This window comes from Ictidomys tridecemlineatus, chromosome 5 (assembly GCF_052094955.1).
Source record: "Ictidomys tridecemlineatus isolate mIctTri1 chromosome 5, mIctTri1.hap1, whole genome shotgun sequence".
In the NCBI taxonomy this organism is placed as follows: domain Eukaryota; kingdom Metazoa; phylum Chordata; class Mammalia; order Rodentia; family Sciuridae; genus Ictidomys; species Ictidomys tridecemlineatus.
In genome coordinates this window covers 55,225,375-55,245,822 of record NC_135481.1, presented here as the reverse complement: position 1 = coordinate 55,245,822, position 20,448 = coordinate 55,225,375, and the positions used below count along the sequence as shown (strand labels likewise).

Here is a 20,448-nt window from a genome sequence, read left to right as displayed (position 1 = left end):
CTGAAATGACCCTTGTTTTCAAAGTTTGGTTCCCAGCCCATAGCACTATTGAGATGGGGTGGGATCTTTCTGATGTGAGACCTAGTGGCAGGAAATTAATCACTGGTAGCATGCCTTTGAAGGGGATACTGTGACCCTGCCTTCCCTCTCTCTGCTTCATAGCTGCCAGGAGGTGAGCAGTTTCACTGCATAGCCAGCTTGATGCATGATTGTCTGTCTCTCCACAGGCCCTCCAAAAATAGTCAATTGACCATGTATTGAAACCGTGAGCCAAAATAAATCTTTCCTCTTTTAAAGTTGATTATCTTGGGTATTTTATTACAGCTATGCAAAGCTGACTAACACATGAGAATTTGGAAGAATTTTCATAAGGTTGTGCTGAGAAGGGCCCTTATAAGTGAACAATAACGTGCATTTTTTTTCTTTTTTAGAATCTCTTTGAGGAATAATTGAAACACACACAATAAATTGGACATGATAAGTTCTGATTTGGTGAGGTCTGACATATATAAATACCAATAAAGTGATCATTAAAATGAAACTAATGAATATATTCTTACACAAGGTGTCTGTGTGTGTGTATGTACCTGTAAAGTCTACCCATTATTTTTAAGTTACCAGGTTATTACTTTACCATTGAATTAGAGATTTTGTATACCCCATGTGTTGGGCATAGCATTAAGATCTCAAGTAATTTAACCTTTACAAAAATTCTATGAAGGAAGAGCTACCATTACCAACTGTACTCTTTCAGAACTGGGTAAGAACAAAACTAGCGGAGAGGCGGTCTCAAGAGACCCTCCACGGGTAAGTGGCGGACCTCATTTAGATCCAACCAGGATCCATGCTCCAAACTACATGGTGGCTTGCCTTCTAAGTTGTTCCACCGCATGGATGTCCCATAGGTCCCTAGTAAAAGTGTCTTACTATGGAGTCATCCTTCCAGTTCCACTGAACTCTCAATTCTTGGCGATAAATTTGGAGAACCCGGGAGGTAACCAGCCCACAGGCGGGCCACGAGGGGGCGCTCGGGGATCTCAGCGTCCTCGTTGCCCTGGCAACCACCGTGCTCTGGCCTAGGCGGCTCTCAGCAAAAGTGGTAAAATGGACCTGAGCTCTTGGATGTCAGAGCTGGGTTCCGGCAGCCAGAAGGTGAAGAAGGTCGCCGTCTCCACCGGCCCCTCCCTGGAGTTATGCACCTTCCCCTCTACCCTGGGCTCCTCGGTCGCGACTGCTGCGCTAGAGCAACTCTTTGTTGTGGGTGAGAGGTCCCCGGGTGACTGGAGCGAAGTCCCCTCGGGAATGGCGCGTAGGGGGCAGGGACGATCCCTGGCCAGGGCCGAGCATCCCTGACCAATGCAGAGGTTTCTTCCTCTCCTTGAAGGCTTGGGGGAGAGGCGGTGAGGAACTTCAGTGCTCTGATGCAGACAGGGTGACTTGACCTAGCTCATTTTAGTGGCTGGGGAAAAATCCTGACTCCCATGACCTGAGTATCCATCTCTTTTAGATTATGCCTTACTTCAACTGTCTCTTCCTGCTTTTCTTTTGCAAGTTAACTTCCTTTCACATTTTTGCTCTGGCAAATGGGGATTTTAATAGTCAAGTGGGAAAGGAAGTGTTTAAAGAAGCGCCTGTTGTGTTGGGCAAGGAAAATTAGATTAAAAATGTTTTGGAGATTCAGACCAAAAAGGACCTTAGCTAGGTTAACAGACTTCTCCAGCTAGAAAACTGAACTTGTTTGTCCAAGAAGGGGCATTTCTTTTTCAGTGTGAACACCATTTAAGCCAAACAATAAAGCATCTCATTGGTGCACTATAATCATTTTATTGTTTCAAAATAATCATTGATTTCTGTTAAAATGTTACTGTTAGTTTAAAGTAATTTTCTTTTTTCTTCTTCAGGATCTAGTTTTTAACAATTCTTATCAGATAAGCTTGGGCAAGTATTATCATGAGGAATGTTAAAACTAATGAGACTTAAATTATTCCTATATATTCAAGGTTATGGTCAATGACTTTGAGCTTAGACCTCAATTTTTTTATGTGCTTGGTTTTGATATTCACATGTTCATTCAACTCTACGACAAATAATTTTTCTGCTAGTATCTGGACCCTCAGAAAACTTTTCATAAGGAAAAACTTCCTGGGGCCTTCTTGTTCTGTGTGTATTATAACACAGATGATGCCCCCATTTCCAAGGAGAAGCAAGCTTGTGCTCATTCACTCCATAAAACAAACAAAAGAAAGGAGATAAGTAATGTCTGTGCTTCTTTCACATACTTGTGTGCAAATTCTCTAGCAGTTTTTCAGTTGGCTTGAGAACTTAGTTCAGAGAGTCCATGTTCCCTGAAAATGAGGACATTCCTATTCACTTTTTTGAAAGATAGGAAGAGTCTGGGCCCTGGAGTCACACTGCTTGGGTTTGAACCCACACTACCATGATCAGGTCTGTGACTTTGCTCATGTAATATGACCTCAACAGCTTCCTCTCTTCTCTCTTCTCTTCCTTTGATGCTTTCTTTTCCTTCCTTCTTCCCATTCAGTATCTATCTTGTTTTTACTCTTTGCTAACATTTCAAAAAGCCCCTCTTTTCAGGGGCTTTCTATTTACAAAGTATGAGGGCAATGGAGATATTAGTAAATATATCAAAGAATAAAAAGGAATAGAAACGTCTGTTTCACACCTACTGGTTTCACAAATAAAATCTCATTCCATTCCTCAAATTTTGGCACAGAAGCAAAAAATGATATAATTTTTTGGTTGTTGTTGTTTGTTTTTTTGGTACTGGAGATTTAACCCAAGGGTACTCTACTAAGCTACACCCCCAACCCTTTTCATTTTGTGACAGTGTCTCATTAAGTTCTTGAGGCTGGCCTTGAATTCATGATCTTCCTGCCTCAGTCTCCTGAGTCCCTGGGATTACAGGTGTGTGTTACCACACCTGGCTACCATAGTGGGTTTTGAAAAAGTTGATTAAATTTCTGTTTCTGGCAAAATATTCTTTTAATTTTAGTATATATTTACATGTAGGAAACCATTCTTACTCAAACCTATGTTGTAGACATGTTAGCTTTATCCCATTTATAACCTATAAATGTGTATTGCTTTTTTTATCCTATTCTATTCAGCCACCCTCTTTCTACCATTAAGATTTGCAAATATAGGTCATTAGGAGGATTCTGTCCTCAAGGTGCATAATATATATACCTAAATTAGAATAGTATGTAACAGGAAACAAAAGGTAGAAGAGAAAATCATATAAAGTACAATAGAAATTCAGAAATAGAGGTAACATCCAGAGTTTGAATCAGATCGTAAAGATTTAAGTAAGATTTAGCAGATTTCAGTATGTAATTAAGAAATCTTAATTTTCTAATCTTTTTTTTCCAGAAAAATCTCTGCAAAGTGACTATTTTAAATGCAATGAAGAAGCTAGGATCTTTCTTAAGGACATTGCTATAGCTGTTAAAAAATTGGTATTGTATTATCTATGAAAGCTATTTTTTTCAATCATCCACTTAGTTATTCATCAAACTTTAATTTAGCACAAACTCTGTTTCAAGGTACTTAAATAGGTGAATAGGAAAAATATTTACTTTGAGTTAAAAAATATATTTTTTAAAATTTCAATTTTCTAAGCATTCATACCAGTATTGATTGCTGCCTGCTTTTTTTGTGCAAAGAGCTGAATTATGGGGGCTGTTCTAGGGCTGAGGAGAAGTCTACTCAGGAAAAGCAAATAAGTGACAATAGAGATCAGCTAGTGGGTACGCCACCCTGACAAATACTTGGGATACCAGATATAAGCACTACTTAAAACCAGCCAACCAACAAGCAAATACCAAACTACAAAGAGTCTCTGGGAAAATCATATGCATGGTGTCAATTAACTTAGTTTTCTATGATGCAATTATTTTCAAAATTGGCAAAAGATTGATATCTACCCCACTGAAGTAGACTGTGCTATTAGTGAAAACAAAAATGAAAATTCTTTTAATTATACTCACCTGGCCAGTATCAAAGATATGTTTTTATGATTTCCTTCAGAGGTTTCACTGACATGTGTCAGTTTGTCATCTCTGGATGATTTTTAGGATGCTTTCTTGGTGGGGTCAAAATGATGCAATCTGTCCATTTAAAACTAATGGATAAGAATCTACTATATATCAAGCATCTAAAAATGTAGAAAATGGGGTTGAGTCCACAGACTGCTGATAAAAATTTCATTATATTTTATATAATTATATGTTTATACATAATAATGTTTACATACTACATAGTCATACTTTATAGTCCTACTCAATGAATAGATCCATGCAGACACTTGAAGTTCATGTGTTTGCTACACTAGAGGCCTACTGGAACATTTTCTCCTGCTTGCTTTTTTAGTTACGTTTTTCTCCAGTATCTAGTAGGTATTTATTTAATATCAGAGCCATGAAATCTCTTAAGTAACAGAGTTAAATTCCTCCACTTTTAAAAGTAATAATACTCACTATTATAATAGTAATACATGTATACTCTGGAAATTTTAGGGAAAAAATAGAAAATTAAAAGAAGAAAGTAAAAATCACCATGATCCACTACCCTAGAATAATTAGGGTAGGAATAAGGAATATCCTTTCAACCTTGACTCTTACTTTTGTACAGAAAAGTGATCTTGCTATATATACAATTATGTAATCTGTTTTTTTAATTGGTAAAATATGACAATTTCTCAGATCATTCTAATAGCTTTAGCTATTATGACCATTTATTTAAAAGGTGTTTTATCTATTTTATTTTTTTACTAACTGAATTTTTAATGGTTTATACTTTTTTGAAGTAGCCCCACCTTAAACTTACCAACCAACCAACCTCACTTGGTTATTTGTTTGGATTTAGAGATATGAATCAGAGAACCATTATTCTCTTTATCCCTAAACATATTTTTGTAGGCAATTTTCATTTTTTTAGTAAGTAGCTTTCTTTCTCCTTGTTGGACTCTTTCCTTTCTGAATGGTTGAAACTATACACAAGAAACAGATACACAAAGAGGATAGATTTCTAAGTGGAAGAAAATCAGCAGAAACTAAAGGATAAATTAGCAATGATATCTTAAAAACGATTATAAAATATGTTCTTGTCCCACTTTCTATTCCAAATAAAAATAATGGCAGAAGATGTTTAATGAAAGTTAAATATTGGCCCCAGAAAACACTTGTAGAACATCATTCAGGAAACTAGTTTATTATTTTGGTGTCTGACTTTTTAAAAATATGATTTAAATTTTCAGGAAGAAATGAGAAAGTCCACAATTGACCTTCTGGAAATTGAAACCATGGAACTCAGCAGACTCTACTTCCTGCTGGAGATGCTGCCTGAAAACATGATCACAGAGCTCGAAGGTGCTTTTGAGGTTATCTGCTGTAGAGATGTAGTGTGTAAGAAAACAGAACCAAGTACTTTAAAAAGAATGAGTCTGATAGCTGTTGCTTGTATAAATACAGCTAGAAAGATTACCTAACAGGAATACAGTGCAATCCATAACCATTTCCCTTACATTTTAAGCAGAAATAATGAAACTTTAATTTCCATAATTTCATTTCTAAATAGACTAAACATATATGAATTAGTTCATTCTGATCTACTATTTATCCAATTAAATGAAGCAGCTTGACTGGCCTAAACCACCATTCCAACTTCTGTCTCTATGACTTTGGCAACTCTAGGTATGTCACCTTCATGGTATCATATTTCATACGACAGAATGTCTTCAAGGTTGACTCACATTGTAGCGCACATCAGAATTTCCTTCTTTTGTAAGGCTAAATAATGCTCCATTGTATGGATTCACCACAACATTGTTTATCCATTCATCATCTGATGGACACTTTCATTGCTTCTGTTTTTTTGGCCGTTGTGAATAATGCTATTATGAACATGGGTGTACAAATATCTATTTCTACCCTGCTTTCAAGTCTTTTGGGTTTACATGCAGAAATTGAATTGCTGAATCGTATGGTAATTCTATATCTAACTTTGTGAAGATCCTTCCGTGTTTTTCACATGGCTGCACAATTTCACATGACCCCCAGCAATGTACAGGGCTTCCAGTTTCTCCACATTCTTGCCTACATTTGTCATTTTCTGGATGGTTTTTGTTTCTTCATGATAGCCATCCCCTTGAGCATGAATTAGTATCCCATTGTAGTTTTGATTTTCATTTCCCCAATTGCATTAGACAGCTTTTTTGTCACCCTGAGAAAGAAAGAAAAAGTTTATTTTAGCTCATGGTTTAAGAGGTTCAGTTCACGTCTAGCTGACTCCATTGCTCTGGGCCCAAGGTGAGACAGAACATCATAGTGGAAGATTGTGGCGGAGAAAAGCAGTTCAGAACATGACAATCAGAAAGGAGAGAGAAAAATGGGGGGAGCTGGTGCCAGAGAAAAAATATAAACTCCAATGTGATGCCCCCACTGACCTACTTCCTCTAGTTACAGCCTACCTACCTACGTTACCATTCAGTTAATCCATTCAGTGGGTGAGTCCACTGATTAGGTTATAGTCTCAGAATATATGATCATGAAACCAATGAACATCCTTGCATTGTCTCAGATGTGAGTTTTTAGGGGACACCTTATATTCAAAGCATAACATAATGATTAGTGGTGTTGAACATTTTTTCATATGCGAATTGGCTATTGGTGTATCTCTTTTGGAGAAATGTCTATCCGTGTTTGTGGTTGTCATTGAATTCTTTATGTATTCTGGATATTAGACACATGATTTGCAAACTTTTTGTCCCGTTTTATTGATTGCATTTTTACTCTTTTGATAGTGACTTTTTTTTTTTTTGGTACCAGGATTAAACTCAGGAGCATTTGGCCACTAAACCAAATTCCCTGCCCTATTTTGTATTTTATTTAGAGACAGGGTCTCACTGAATTGCTTAGCACCTCGCTTTTTCTGAGGCTGACATTGAACTTGCGATCTTGCTACCTCAATCTCTTGAGCCACTGGGATTATAAGAATGTGCCACCAAGCCCGACTTAATGGTAACTTTTAATGAACAAATTTTTTTTAATTTTGGTGTAGTCTAGTTTATTTATTTTTCTTTTGTTGCCTTTGCATTGTTTCCAAGAAGTCATTGCCCAAAACACGGTTTTTAAAGTTTTACCCTGTTTTTTCTTCTAAGAGTTTTGTTTTTTGCTGTTTTGTTTTGTTTTGTTTTACAATGGTGGGAATTGCTCAAACCCCAAACTTCATGCTTACTAGGCAAGTGCTCTACCACGATCCATACCAACCCATAGGAATTTTACAGTTTTAGCTTCTAAATTGAGGTCTTTGATCTATTTTTTTAAGTTGATTTCTGTATTCGGTGTAAGGTTAGGGCCCAACTTCATTTCCCTAGCTGCAAGAGTGTCGATGAAGGCTCTTGGCTGACTTTCTCTCTAGGAATTGCCTTAGACAAGAGAGAGAGAGGCTTCACCCTAGGTTACACTTCCTGCCTAGATGCCATCTACATTCAGTGACCTGTCACTGCAAGGGTACAATCCGTGGCTCCCTCACCTCAGAGCAGAGCAGCCCTGAAGTGTCGTCCAGTCCCAGAACTCTTCACAGCTCCTGACCTCCCTTCTGTCCAGCCCTGATTTTTTTTTAACCTTACCTGGGGAAACACTCCTAAAAGCACTATTCAATACATTTTCTAGATACAAATTATAGAATCCATTTCCCAGGGAACCCACCCTAAATGAGTGGTCCTAATAAATAAATTTTAAAAAATTTTCAAAGACAGTCTTTTTAAAAAAATAGATATTCCAATTATCACTTGTTGCTCCCAGTTCCAATCTCCATTCAATTATTTGCTCTACAGTATGGGAGACAGGCACTAAAGATTTCTCGCTTCTCAACTAGCAGGCACAATGTTAAGCTTTGTTTGTAGAAAGTACTAGAGGAATAGTGGAGGAGGATAGGGTTCTCTTCCTGTATCCAGTATGGTAGGCTTGGGCAACTTGATTCTTGGAGCATGAGTAGCTTCAGCATGCCAAGGTTTTGCAATGTCCAGTGGTCTGGAGAGCCCAGCAGTATCCCCCAGTACCTTTTGGGTAGTTTCATGATAAAGAACAACCAAGAAGCACCTCTCCATGAAGAGTTTGCCCTGCACTTCTTTAGGAAATTTTGCAGAGTTCTGAAGCATGGCATCTCCATATGGATGGGTTCTCCAACACTCAAGGGTGGAGTTCTAGTAAGTTCCACCAGCTAAGCATTTCATGAACTTTTTTGCCTTTCAGTGAGAGACAGCCCTCTCCAATGAGGTCTACCTCTCAGGGCTGGAGGGGCTGTTTCCTCTTATCTCAGCCCTAGGAATGGTGACTGCTGCTCATACCTGCTATTCCTGAATTCTTTGGAGTTCCCTTGAATCCTTACATTCATTCCCTTATTACTCTAATCCTCTGTTTTAGTTAATTTCTCTTTATAATAAACTTACTCTATTCAATTTATTGTGATATTTCTATCTCCTAAAGAGACCTTGAATGATAGTGTAGGTTATAAAACAATATGCTTGATATTAGTTTAGTTTGACAGGGAAAATGCAAAAGTTTATGTGCAGAGAAATAATAAGACTTAGAAGAATATGCACCAAAGGCAAAATTTAGAGTGTTTTTGCTTCATTTTCTTTCTTTGCCTTTCTTTATCTTCCATATTTGCTTACAGGAAAAATAGTTTAGAAGGAAAAAATATGTAAATTTAAAACCAAGAAAATTTAATAATTGGTTTTATGTCATAAAGTCATACTTTTCAAAGTGTGTGGTCTTTCAACCAACCGGTTAACAGTATCTGGAAACTTGTTAGAAAATGCAGTCTCTGAATTCACCTCAAACCCATGCTGTAGTATTAGAAATTGTATTTAGCAAGATTCCCAGATGACGGATATGCATATTTGAGAAGCTCTGCTATAATGAGCAATTTAACTAGTAGTCTGGGGGTGGACATGGGGGGCTAGAGAAAAATTAGCCTAGCTTTCTTAGGAGAGGTGCCACAACTTTTGTATAGCAATGGGTATTCCAGCATCTTTCAAAACAATAGTGTTCAAAAATTCACATGTGTGACCCTTAATCTGTCAAACACTGACTAATTCTTTGGAGTCTTAAGAAATATGTTGATTTGTCATTTGTTTATGAATAATTAGTTCTTTAATACATTGATTCCTCAGCAAACAGAGTCTGAGGCAATAATTTTTGCACTATTACTTCCTAGGGAATTCAATCTAAAGAGGAGGGTAGAAAAGGTGGAAAGATTTGTGCCCTGACTCCTGTCCATCACTGATTTAATATTTGCCATATCTGCTGCACTTTTGGTTTATACGTGGGTGTGGCTATCCAAAGAAATTCCATACTAGAGAAGACAGGATGTCTCAGGTAGGAGGTGGGAAGTACATGAGACTGCAGGAATCAGGTACTATCAGACTATAGCTTTCGGAAGTTTTCAGAGCAATAGAAAGCTGATCACCATAGCAGCAGCACAAACCAGAGAAATAAAAATAGGTAAGATGGAGAGGGACCAAAATGGTAACAGGTGTCTGACATAATTAAAAGAATTTTTCAAATGAAGACAGTTTTGTTCACAGTTTGAAATTGTGGTATCTACAAGCATGCTGTTTGGCAATTAATTTAATTTAATAACATTTCCACTTTTAAGAATGTGTCATAGGTGCTCGCAAATTAAATCGTGCTGAGATACATCAAATAAACATGAGAATTCTCAAGACAGATAATGAAATAGAGTGTCTAAAGAAGAGAATAATTGATCTGACAGAAATTAATAAAGCTCTGGGGTAAGTATCTTTTAATTCAGTACTTCAGGGAGTGGAAGTCCGGAGCTTAAATGAGAAAATTGTCCCAAGGGGTTTGTTCTCTGATCTGAACTGGGGCAGGGCAAGTTAAGAGGTGCAGATCAGTCATAGAGAATGACCCAGTCCTAGGCAGGAAAGCAGGAGACTGGAAGACCTGGGCCACTTCAGGGGCCATCCAGCTTCCTAGCAGCAACTATGGTTTGCTTATAAATCACACACGACCTCAAATGCCACCTGCAAAGAAAGGTAAAGGCACAGAATAGCTAAGTCGCCATTTTCACAGAATTAAGTTTATAACCACAATTCCTCCCCAAACAGAAACTCTTGTGGGGATTATAATGTAATAACATCAAACCAGATTTATTGTATCTAGTTTAGTTCTTAAAGACATGTAGTCATACTTATAACCTACTGAATGGGGTTGGTTCCCAAAAATGTTCTATAATTTATCTGTTTCAACGCCTGTAGTTGCCTGAAGCTCTCAGCTTGGGGTCTGACACCTGTCTGTTCCTTTTCTTGATTCCTGAGCTGTGTTGCCTCAGACCAGCACTTCACCTCATGGACCTTATTCATTCCATCTGTGAAATGGAAATCGCAGCTCTTGATTCCCAGCTCACAGAGAAAGAGACACGTTCTAGAAGGAAAACAAAACAAAACAACAAAACCCTCAAGGAATAACTCATTTCTGGGAGAAAATGTGCAAGACTAATGCATAAATATCAGACTGTTTTACCAGCATGAGAAATGTTCAAAGAACTCTCACCATAGGGGAAAAAATCTCCTTGGGAAGCTAAAATGATCAGGAGGTTGCTTGGTGCACAAGATATCAAAACAGTAGGAATTAGGTGGAGACCTCAAGGCCCAGGAACACACTTCCCAAACCAGGCCCTGAGAATACCTGTCCTGAGAGATGTTCCATGAGAAAGAATGTTCATACTTACATAAATTTGAGGAATACTGAATATTCTAACCCTGTTAGAGATTCACAATGCTGTGTTATCCATGGTGCAGGCTAAACAGAGACAACTCTATGTGGTAGACTCTCTAAGCCAATAACCAGAGAAACACTGCCAGGCTGGATAATCTTATCAACTGGTCAGCAACATCATACCTCTATATTCCTATGATTCTCAAACTTGAAAGAGCATCAAATCACCCAGAGGGCTTGTTAAAACACAGATTACTGGTATTTCGTGGGTTGTGGTGGCAGGGTGGGGGCAAGAGTCTGCATTCCTTACAAGTTCTCAGGTTATGCTGATGCTACTGATCCTAACCACACTTGGAGAGTCATTGCTGTAGCCAAATCTTTATGGAAAGGCCAATTACAGAGAAGGAAGTTGCTACAATCACTTGAGGCATCTACTTTTCAAAAGAAAGATGCATCTCAAGGTTCCCACAAGCTCTGAAAGGTGATAAGCATATCTCCTTTCTCAGATGGTCCTGAAAAGCTGGGGAAAAAGGCAGCTGTTTGGATGTGGTTTTGTTAGGTCCCAGGTTCTGTTTTGTGAGTGCTCTCTTCTCAACACACCACAACCCACCTAGTTAGGTTTGTTGTTGTTGTTGTTGTTGTCGTTTGTTTTTTAACTTGCTTTGCTTTCGTGAGGCTTCTCAATTCTGGGGCTGATCCATTTCTAGGAGGCTTCCTGGGCTAGACCCACAAAGCCTCTACTATCTGACCTCCTCGTGGAGCCTCTTTCCTAGGCTTCTTTTTATTGCATTTCTGTAGAGTTTGACTTCTATAAAAAATAAATTTATCAACAGCCCCAACAGCCTGCTTCCATTTTCCTGAGGCTTCAAACACCACCACTGCCCCGCCCCGAGTTAAAGTCCTTAACCTCAGGGACTGGAAAAAGTAAAAGGTCTTTATGTTCCAGGAGTTTTTAAAAAGTAAGCTAGAGAAATGAACTAGTGATCCCCTTTTCAGATCTTTTACTGTCAGATGTTTTTCCTGACATAAGGTCTCCTGTGGATGGAGGAGGCCAGCATGTGAGGTTGAAGACTCCCTTGGTCCTCAGACCTGACAGAGATGGAAGGAAGGTTGGACTGAGGTCTCAGGCATCTTTGAGACAGTAAAGATGGACTCTGCCTCCTTCCTCTATAGTTTTTGTTCAGAGGAAGACTATCTTTCTCTTGGGCCTACCTCAGAGTGTCTTGGAGATATGATGGGATGGTTATCTTTTTTTTTTTTGCTTAATGACATATCTGAGGTTGATTGATTAAGACCAATGCGTATAAAAACATTCATCTGGCCAGATCCCATTCACCTGTTCAAAACTACCTTTGAATCACTTTATATTTTAATCCAAAATATCCTGTAGTTACTACATGGCAATCGATGGGGTAAAGTGAACCCATATGACACTCTTGCAGCAGGTGGACAATTGCTAGGTTGACATTTGTTTTGTGTTTCCTTTTGTCCTTGTATCAACTAAATTAAGATAATCACAAACACAGCTAGAAAATAAGCATCCATTACATTTTTCCTCTTCACAAGGGTTCATCTCATCAAACACTCTTTAAATTTCTTTTCTAAGTGCCCTCCTTTTTATGCTGGGAAGGATTCTTTCTTCCCTAGTGAAAAGCAAGAAGAGATGTCGAAGCGGCATACAGAGATTGTCCTAGCACTCAACCAGCTGATGGAACAAAAAGCCACTACCACAGTTAACATAAATGATATCTGTACCAAAATAAAAGAGGATAGAAAAGAAACAGAATTGCATAAAGTACATCTGCAAGAGACAGAGGAGTTGATGTCAAAAGATAAAGAAGAGTATTTGATAAGAAAACAGCAATTGGCTGCAGAAGTAAGTGGAGTGTTTTTTGTTTTGTTTTGTTTTAGATACAGAATGATTTAGAATCTAAGGCAGAAATGGAAAATAATCATCTTCAAGGCTAGCAAATGCTCTTTATGGTGTCTTCTGTGAACATTGGGACAGGAATAGGGTGGAAATCTCACACATTTGGAGTCTTATGGAAAAGACACTTGATTATATCCCAGCATCTCAATTAATGGGAAAGAATATAAGAGGCAGGATTTGTAACCTCATAGTGGCCCTTGCCTATAAGCCATATATGCAGCCATAGAGGGAAGAGGGAATTGCCACCATGTTATCTCGTTGCCTTTGGCAGTCCTGGGACTGTTTCTGTGTGGACAGGGCCAGCTTATTCAAACAGAACACCTGTTCATGCCTGCCACTTCTGCTGGATGAACCTGAAAGATCAGTGGCCCTGCAGAGGAGCTGTCCAGATCCAAGGGCCTAAAGATCCAACAGTGTTCTGAGGCCAGCATGTAAGGGTAGGGCTGGCAAAGCTACTTCATCTTTTACTGCCCCCCAAAAGGCTATGCATCTGCTATGCTGTGTTAATTGAAATTTACCTTCAAATGGTTTACGATTATTTCATCTGTGAAATTTCTTTTGCAGTACTTCTGGTTACTCCAGAAGAGGCAGGACTGTCTCCATATTAGGTGTACCCAGCAGCAGTCTTCACCCTCCCTCGGCAAGCTGGGTGCATGATGAGGATTGCTGTGCAGCTCCTGATGCTGCTCTTTCCAAGATAGCAATTGGCATAACCTTGGTTTATAAATGCAGCAAATCAGACTTGGGCTGGCCAGCACTACTATCTTAAATAGGAAGGGAGAGGGAGAGGGAAGGAGGATGGAAAGAAGGGAAGAGAAGGAAGGAAAGAAACTTGGTTAATTAAATTGTTTTTCTTGAGTCTTAATTAAAATTTAAAGAAATAAAATCTGGCAGTGACCATTGGAAATCAGGTGTGAGGTGGGTTTTTGTTGTTGTTGTTTTGTGTTTAGTTGTTGTTGTTTGTGGTGCTGGTGATTAAACGCAGGGCCTTGTTCATGTGAGGCAAGCCTCCACAAACTGAGCTATATCCCCAGCCCTAGGTCTGAGCTTCTTGATCCTTAAAAAATGTCAATTCTTCAGAAATAGTTTTACCCTAAAACCATGTATTCCTGAGAATAGAGAGCTCAGCACCACTGTTTGTTGTAACTGGCATTTTTGTAAAAGAGCTATCAAGGAGCCCATCTTGGTCTGTTTGTGCTGCTATAACAAAATGCCTGAAACTGGATAATTTACAAATAATAGGAATTTATTTCTCCCAGTTTTGGTGGCTGGAAATCCCAGATCATGACACCAGTGAGTTCAGTGTCTGCTGAGGGACCAATCTCTGTTTCCAATTTGTCACCTCAAACACTGCATCTTCCAGAGGGGGTGAATATTGTGTCCTCACATGGCAGAAGGCAAGACAGGGCTTAGCTAATTCCTTGCAGCCCTTTTATAAGGCCCTGAGTCCCAACCAGGAGCTTTCGACCGGCATGACTTAGTCAACTCTTGCCCCACCTGTTAGTACTACCACAGTGGAAATTAAGTTTCAACATATGAATTTTGGGGACCATATTCAGACCATAGCAGAGTCTCTTGGACAGTCTATAGCCACCAGACAGAATTTTAAAAGCCAAACTCTCTGGATCCTTTTCTGGGTTGAAACCAGCTGTAAGCCTGGGCTGCATTGCTTGAATCCACTGAAATGTGTGTCTAAAAACTTTACTTGAATTTATTGCTATAACAACAAAATGCAAATTTTAGGACAATAAGGATGAAAAGGGGTTATCCTGTTTTCATTCCCTTCCCATGACAACCCTGAGAGGCATTTGCACTCCCTCCACTGTTTCAAAACCCTGAGCAGGGTTTTGTTCCCTCTCTGTAGCCCAGACACCCCCATACTGGTTCTGATCACCACATTACAGGGGCAGAGCAGGGTGTCCAAGTGGGCCTAACCAGATAAGGACCCCCATGGTGCTGGAAGGGTGGGGGAACCCTGTTTCCTTTTTTCACTTCTCCTGGAACCACAACAGTGGGTTGGGGTTAAGGGGAGGCATGGAATCTGATCTTTGCCCACCAGAAGGGAGGAATTTGTTATATCCACTACTGCAGGCGGGCATCAGGAACAGGGCCTGCACACCTCACATGTGGAAGACATGGCTACACTGCTTTGTTGAAAAAATGGATTTCACACTTTATTTAAGCCCGACAGGGATGGATCCCCTTTCTATTCTTTAATATGAAAATTAAAACCTAAGAAAAGAAGCTCAGAAAGCTTCATATAGGAAATTTGCAAACATTATAGGTTCCTCTTCAGTATTGCTATATGAAGAGTCTGTCTCAATGGTCTACAAACTTTTTCTAAAAAAGGCCAGATAGTAAATACTTAAAACCATACAGTCTCTGGCACAGCTGCTCAACTCTGCCATTTTGTCACAAAAGTAGACATAAATAATACCTAAATAAATGAAAGCAGTGTTGCATGGACAGGCGGTGGCTGGATTTGGCCCACAAGTAGCCTCCCCAGGTCTGTCTTCCTGGGAAAGGACACCAGTTAAGATGCATTCAGATGCAACAGCAAGGCCCTGGGCTGAAGCTGGCTCCAACAGTAAGGTCGTTTATTTTGTCCTTACTATAGGAATTCTCAAGGTGGGACATCTCCTCTCATCCCCAGGCTTGTTTTGCTCAGGGTCATTAGAAACCTGCCAGTGATAACTGGACCTTATGCTTCCTTATTCAAATGGAAAGAGGAAAACCTTTCCCCAAGCATAAGCTTTTCTCTCCTGTGTTTCATAGGCCAGGTGCAGATGGTGTCCAGCCCTGGAATCACAGCAGATCCTGAGGGAGTGCCATGTGCTAAGACACATGACAGGCCATGGTCACACCTGTTAATTACCTTACTTAGTGTGAGAAAGGAAAACCTATTACAGATGTCAGAATATCTCTAAGCCCATAAGATCTCTCCCAACACAAAATACTGTTTTCTATAATTGTAATATCTTGGGGGGGGGGAGAATTAAGTCTAAGCATAAATGCGGATTTCTCGTTTTCAATAAAACTTCTTAATCGCCAGGTTTCATTCATATGCATCTGTACTTCTGTGTAGAAAGAATTGATGATAGTCATTCAAGGTTAGTGCTTGGGGTGAAGTAGCTGGTGACTCTAATGGAGAGCCACCCAGACATATGTCCTCATAGTTCTTTAATACAGAGTTGAAATGATTTCTTAGACCTTCCCACTTAACTCGTCATCATCAATTTTGTAGATAAACGTGTTTGATTTTGATAAGAGGGGGATTCACTTCATTAGGGTCTCACAAGTGATCATATTATCTTTGATCTTGGTGAAACAGCAAGAAGTTGCTTGGGATTGTAAGATAACCTGTCTTCAATGATTTTGTTTATTCTGTCTTTAGTTAGTTTATTTCCCATGAAGTAATGTAACTTTTAAGTTCCTGGCAATTCTTCATTCCTCCCCTTCCTCATCTCTCCATGTCTGCTGAGCATGCTATAAATCAGGTAACCATTGCTGTGGTTTTTACTAGCAAATCACTACAAGGGCAAATATTGCTTTTATAACTTGTTATTAATGATCATTGCTATTATTTATCTTTTAGATTTACTGTTTCAATATTTTATAATTATAGTTTGACTCATATAGTTCACTGGTCCCTGTGATACTGCAAAATAAGCAAACCCTGATTTTGTTTTATATTATTTTACTTTACTTGTTGGAATACTTAGATTGAATATGGTATACTTAGATTGTGAATTAAGTTGATAAATTAAAAAAGTTTTCTAAACTTTGTTGTGCTACTTAGGCTTTTAAATTAGTTTGTTCTGTCATTATAGATAAGTGAATTTAAAAAGATATATGAGCTTAAGAAAATAGAGACTTTTAAAAAGAAGAAAGAATTGGATAAATTACTAGAGGAAGTGTCAAAAATGAAAGAAGCAGTTATTACCACCTCAGCGGTAAGAAAGAATAAACTGTGTTTTTCTCAAGCCTAAAAAAAAGCTAATTGATTTTAATTCATCTTCATGTCTTCTGGGAGAATGCTTTCAGCATGCTTTCTTTCAATTCTTTAACTTTCTTCAAAGTGTTATGATATGATTGTGTTTTCTTCTTGTCCCAAAGAGAATGTAGTGGAAGCAAGAAATTTGATATATCTGAGGTACAAATTGCATTGGATGAACCAAAGTACAGTGAAAATGTTGATCAAAAAACACATATAAAACCAACCAAATATATTGAGAAACACACACACACACAGAGAGAGAGAGAGAGAGAGAGAGAGAGAGAGAGAGAGAGAGAGAGAACATTTCCATGAGATTGCTTTATTTACAGAACAAAATGAAAAACCTTGGGCTGATTCCTTAATTCTGAATGTGGGATAAAAGAACAGAATTTAAGTTCTCAGTTAATATTGGGCATAATAACATTAATTTAGAAAGGAAACTATTTGTCTATTTGAATTAGAAAATACTTCACAACTCTACATCTCTATTTAAAAAATTATTTATTGAGAATCAGTACTGTGATTTGTACTTTGTTATAATTATTCTCTCTCTCTCTCTCTCTCTCTCTCTCTCTCTCTCTCTCTCTCTCTCTCTCTCTCTCTCCCTCTCTCCCTCCCTCCCTCTCTCTCTCTTTTTGGTACCAGGGATTGAACTCAGGGGCACTCAGCAACTGAGCCACATCCTTAGCCCTATTTTGTATTTTATTTAGAGACAGGGTCTCATGCTTAGTGCCTCACTTTTGCTGAGGCTTTGAACTCATGATTCTCCTATCTCAGCCTCCCAAGGTGCTGAGATTACAGGCATGTGCCACCATGCCCAGCTGTTAGAATTATTCATAATTTAAAGATGAGAAAAATCAAAACTTATGGAGGTGACTGTAATTGAGGTGGTTAATATTAATATGACTTTATGTCATTTAAATCAGAAATACCCGTTAATCTTCCATCATGATTACTTTGAATGAATGAATCTTTGTGTATTGAAATCACACGCATAGCCATACTGATGGAATAGTAATATGGAAATGTCACATTTTCTACCCAAATGCACTGTTATTTCAATTATACTTTATAGGGGGTGGTTCTGCTTATTTTAATAGCATACATGTTAAGATACTCAATTACAGAATACGAATAAAAGCTAACATTTATTCACAATATGAAATGATCATTTAAAAAGATCATTGCCTTTTTTTTAGATTTCAACATAGTAAAGTGCACATGTCAGATCATGCTTAAGGGAGAACAGAGAGGTTATACAAAATGTAATTCACCTGCATGTCCAAGCTCATATTTCCAGTTTCAGCCTCAGAAATTAAACAAGCATCCCACCAACCTAGTTTGGGAAAATCAGGTGTATGTTTCTTAACTATATTTAAAGATCTCTAAGACCATTTCTAATATGCTATAAACGCATCCCCAGGTCCTTGTCCACCTCCCACATTCAGCCTGCCCTTCTCAACTCACATTAGCACAGAATAGTGCTTGAAGCACAAACCTGAGTGTCACACAGACTTGGGTTCAAATCTTGGATCTACCAACCTGGGGTAGAAATAGAGGGTAATAATGAAATAGAAGGTAATAATATTGCCTATTGCAAATATTTTTTTTTGTGGAGATTAAACCAAGTAATGCCTATCGGGCTTTTAGCCCAGTGCTTTGTATTTGGTAAAGTTTATGGCTGTTGTTGGTTGATATTAGAAGTTAGCAGTTTAGCTATAGATTGAGACCACAGGGAATTTCAGACGAACCTTCATGTGGTACCTTTAGCCTTCAAGTATTTGCAACCAGGTCAAAACTAATGTGATGTTGACAGAAAAGAATAACTGGGTGCAATTTTCAAGGCAATCTACTTGTTCAGGGGAGGGATAACTGAGGGGTAGAGGTAACAACAGGACTTCAGCCCGTAGCCCTAAATCCAATGATTGATCGCCAATCTTTCATCACTCTGCAAATTTTGGTGATAGTTCTAGAATATTGGACCTCTGATAACTTGGGAACTAGCTACAGCCCAGATGTTTAGCCATCTGGGTGCTCTAGAGAAAACAAAGAACAAAACATTTTGAGTATCATTCATATAGTACCTATCTCACATGACATGCTCCCTACAGGATTTTTTTTGACCCCACATTGATGTCCAGGATTAAATGGCCTAAATATTCCATCCAGGTAACTCTATGTCAGAGGGAAGAGCAATTGTGCATCCTTTCCTTAGCTCTATGCTCCCTCACAGGTGGAAAATAAAACTAAGACTCAATAACTTTGAATTCCCTTCTCTTTATACCAAAACTACACTGCAAAAATAATGATTTCACTATGGATTTTCTCTACTGATTTTTTTTCCCTTATTTTAAGTCATGTTAACATTTTTTCATAGTATCCATTTGTTCTATTTTCTGAATACTGATAAAATATTTTTAAAATTATTTTTGGAATAAACATAACTATCAAAACAAAAGACCTAATTTGTTATGGCTTTTAAAAACAATATTTTTAGTGTTCTGGGATAATTCTTTGAATATGATTATGATGCTGTTGATTTATTTGACTTTTTAAAAATGGTAACAAAATAAATTCTTGTCTTAAAATTTTTTAAGTATAATTTTCACATTCTTTCTGCTATTATTGTCTTCCCCCCTTCACATGTTGGGTTTTTTGATGATTTCAAAATTATTTTTGACCCAGTTTATTTTATGAAGAAACAATTATAAATATCGCCTTTTTTTTAACTAAACGATGGTACCGGTGTAAGAGTTGAATGAGTTATTCATGAATATTTAGTGTAATCAAACTGTTATTGTGTTATCAAAATTGGTCATGATTGAATGTCATATTTTTTGTTGAATTTTCAATAGGCTCTTAGTGATCACAATTTAGAGATAGCACAGCTACATGGCTCAATAAAGCACTGGGGAAAAGAGTTGGAAGGGATGAAGAAAGTCTGTAAGATTCTGGAGAATAAAACGTAAGTGTGATACTTTACTTTTACTGAAGTATTTATAATATTGTTAATCAACTTTTCATTACTATAACAAATTACCTGAGATAATCAGCTTGTAAAAAGAAAATATTTGTTTTGGCACACAATTTTAAAGTTTCTAATCTATGAACATTTGGTCCCATTGCTTTGTGCCCACGGCAAGGGTGCTAGCACAGCTTGGTGGGAACACATGACAGAGAAAAACTACTTACCTGGTAGTCAGGAAGCAAAGAAGGAGAAGAGGACGACCCTGAAGTCTGACAGTCCCCTTAAGATATGTCCCCAGTGTCCTAAATACTACCCACCAGGTCCTCCTTTTTCAAGGGCAGACTACATCCTAATAGCACCACTTCGGAGACCAAGCTTTTAACATATGGGCCTCTGAGAAATATTCAAAATCCAAACAACTATAGCAGTTAATATGGTACTTTCATATTTTATGAATGTCTTTAATATTAGATGGATATTCTATTCTCTTAGTTTACTCAAATTTGTGTGATAGCTTTAAAGAATCAGCTCTTCATTTTGAAATAAGCCATTCTTTCCAATGATGAAGAGAGAAGACTAAGAATGACACAGTCACCTTGGAAAAGTGGGGGGAGGGGTTGGACTCTTTGAAATTGTTATCCTCACTTTAGCTGTTGACTCCTCCTTACAAACAAAAATTCCTCTGGGGAAAGTCACTAGTAGGACATGCCATAAGGCTATAACTCTCCTGTGGGTTGTGGTAAGTATTCTTAGTCAAGGGGGGTTTTCAGAACCTACTGAGAAAATACAG

General features: G+C 38.2%; 1 protein-coding gene across 2 annotated transcripts in view; it reads left to right on the top strand.

The window, feature by feature from the left end:
• Positions 1-1,063: 1,063 nt before the first annotated feature.
• The window catches only part of Ccdc175 (coiled-coil domain containing 175), a 72,752-nt gene continuing 53,367 nt past the window's right edge, over positions 1,064-20,448 (top strand). Inside the window, exons 1-7 of one of the 2 annotated variants that reach the window (XM_005322889.4) lie at positions 1,064-1,261; positions 3,391-3,476; positions 5,276-5,387; positions 9,682-9,817; positions 12,411-12,639; positions 16,524-16,646; positions 19,546-19,655. In XM_005322889.4, coding sequence (XP_005322946.4) covers positions 1,105-1,261; positions 3,391-3,476; positions 5,276-5,387; positions 9,682-9,817; positions 12,411-12,639; positions 16,524-16,646; positions 19,546-19,655 — 953 coding nt within the window. In that variant the 5' untranslated portion in view covers positions 1,064-1,104. The other variant, XR_013438968.1, reaches the window with a different exon arrangement.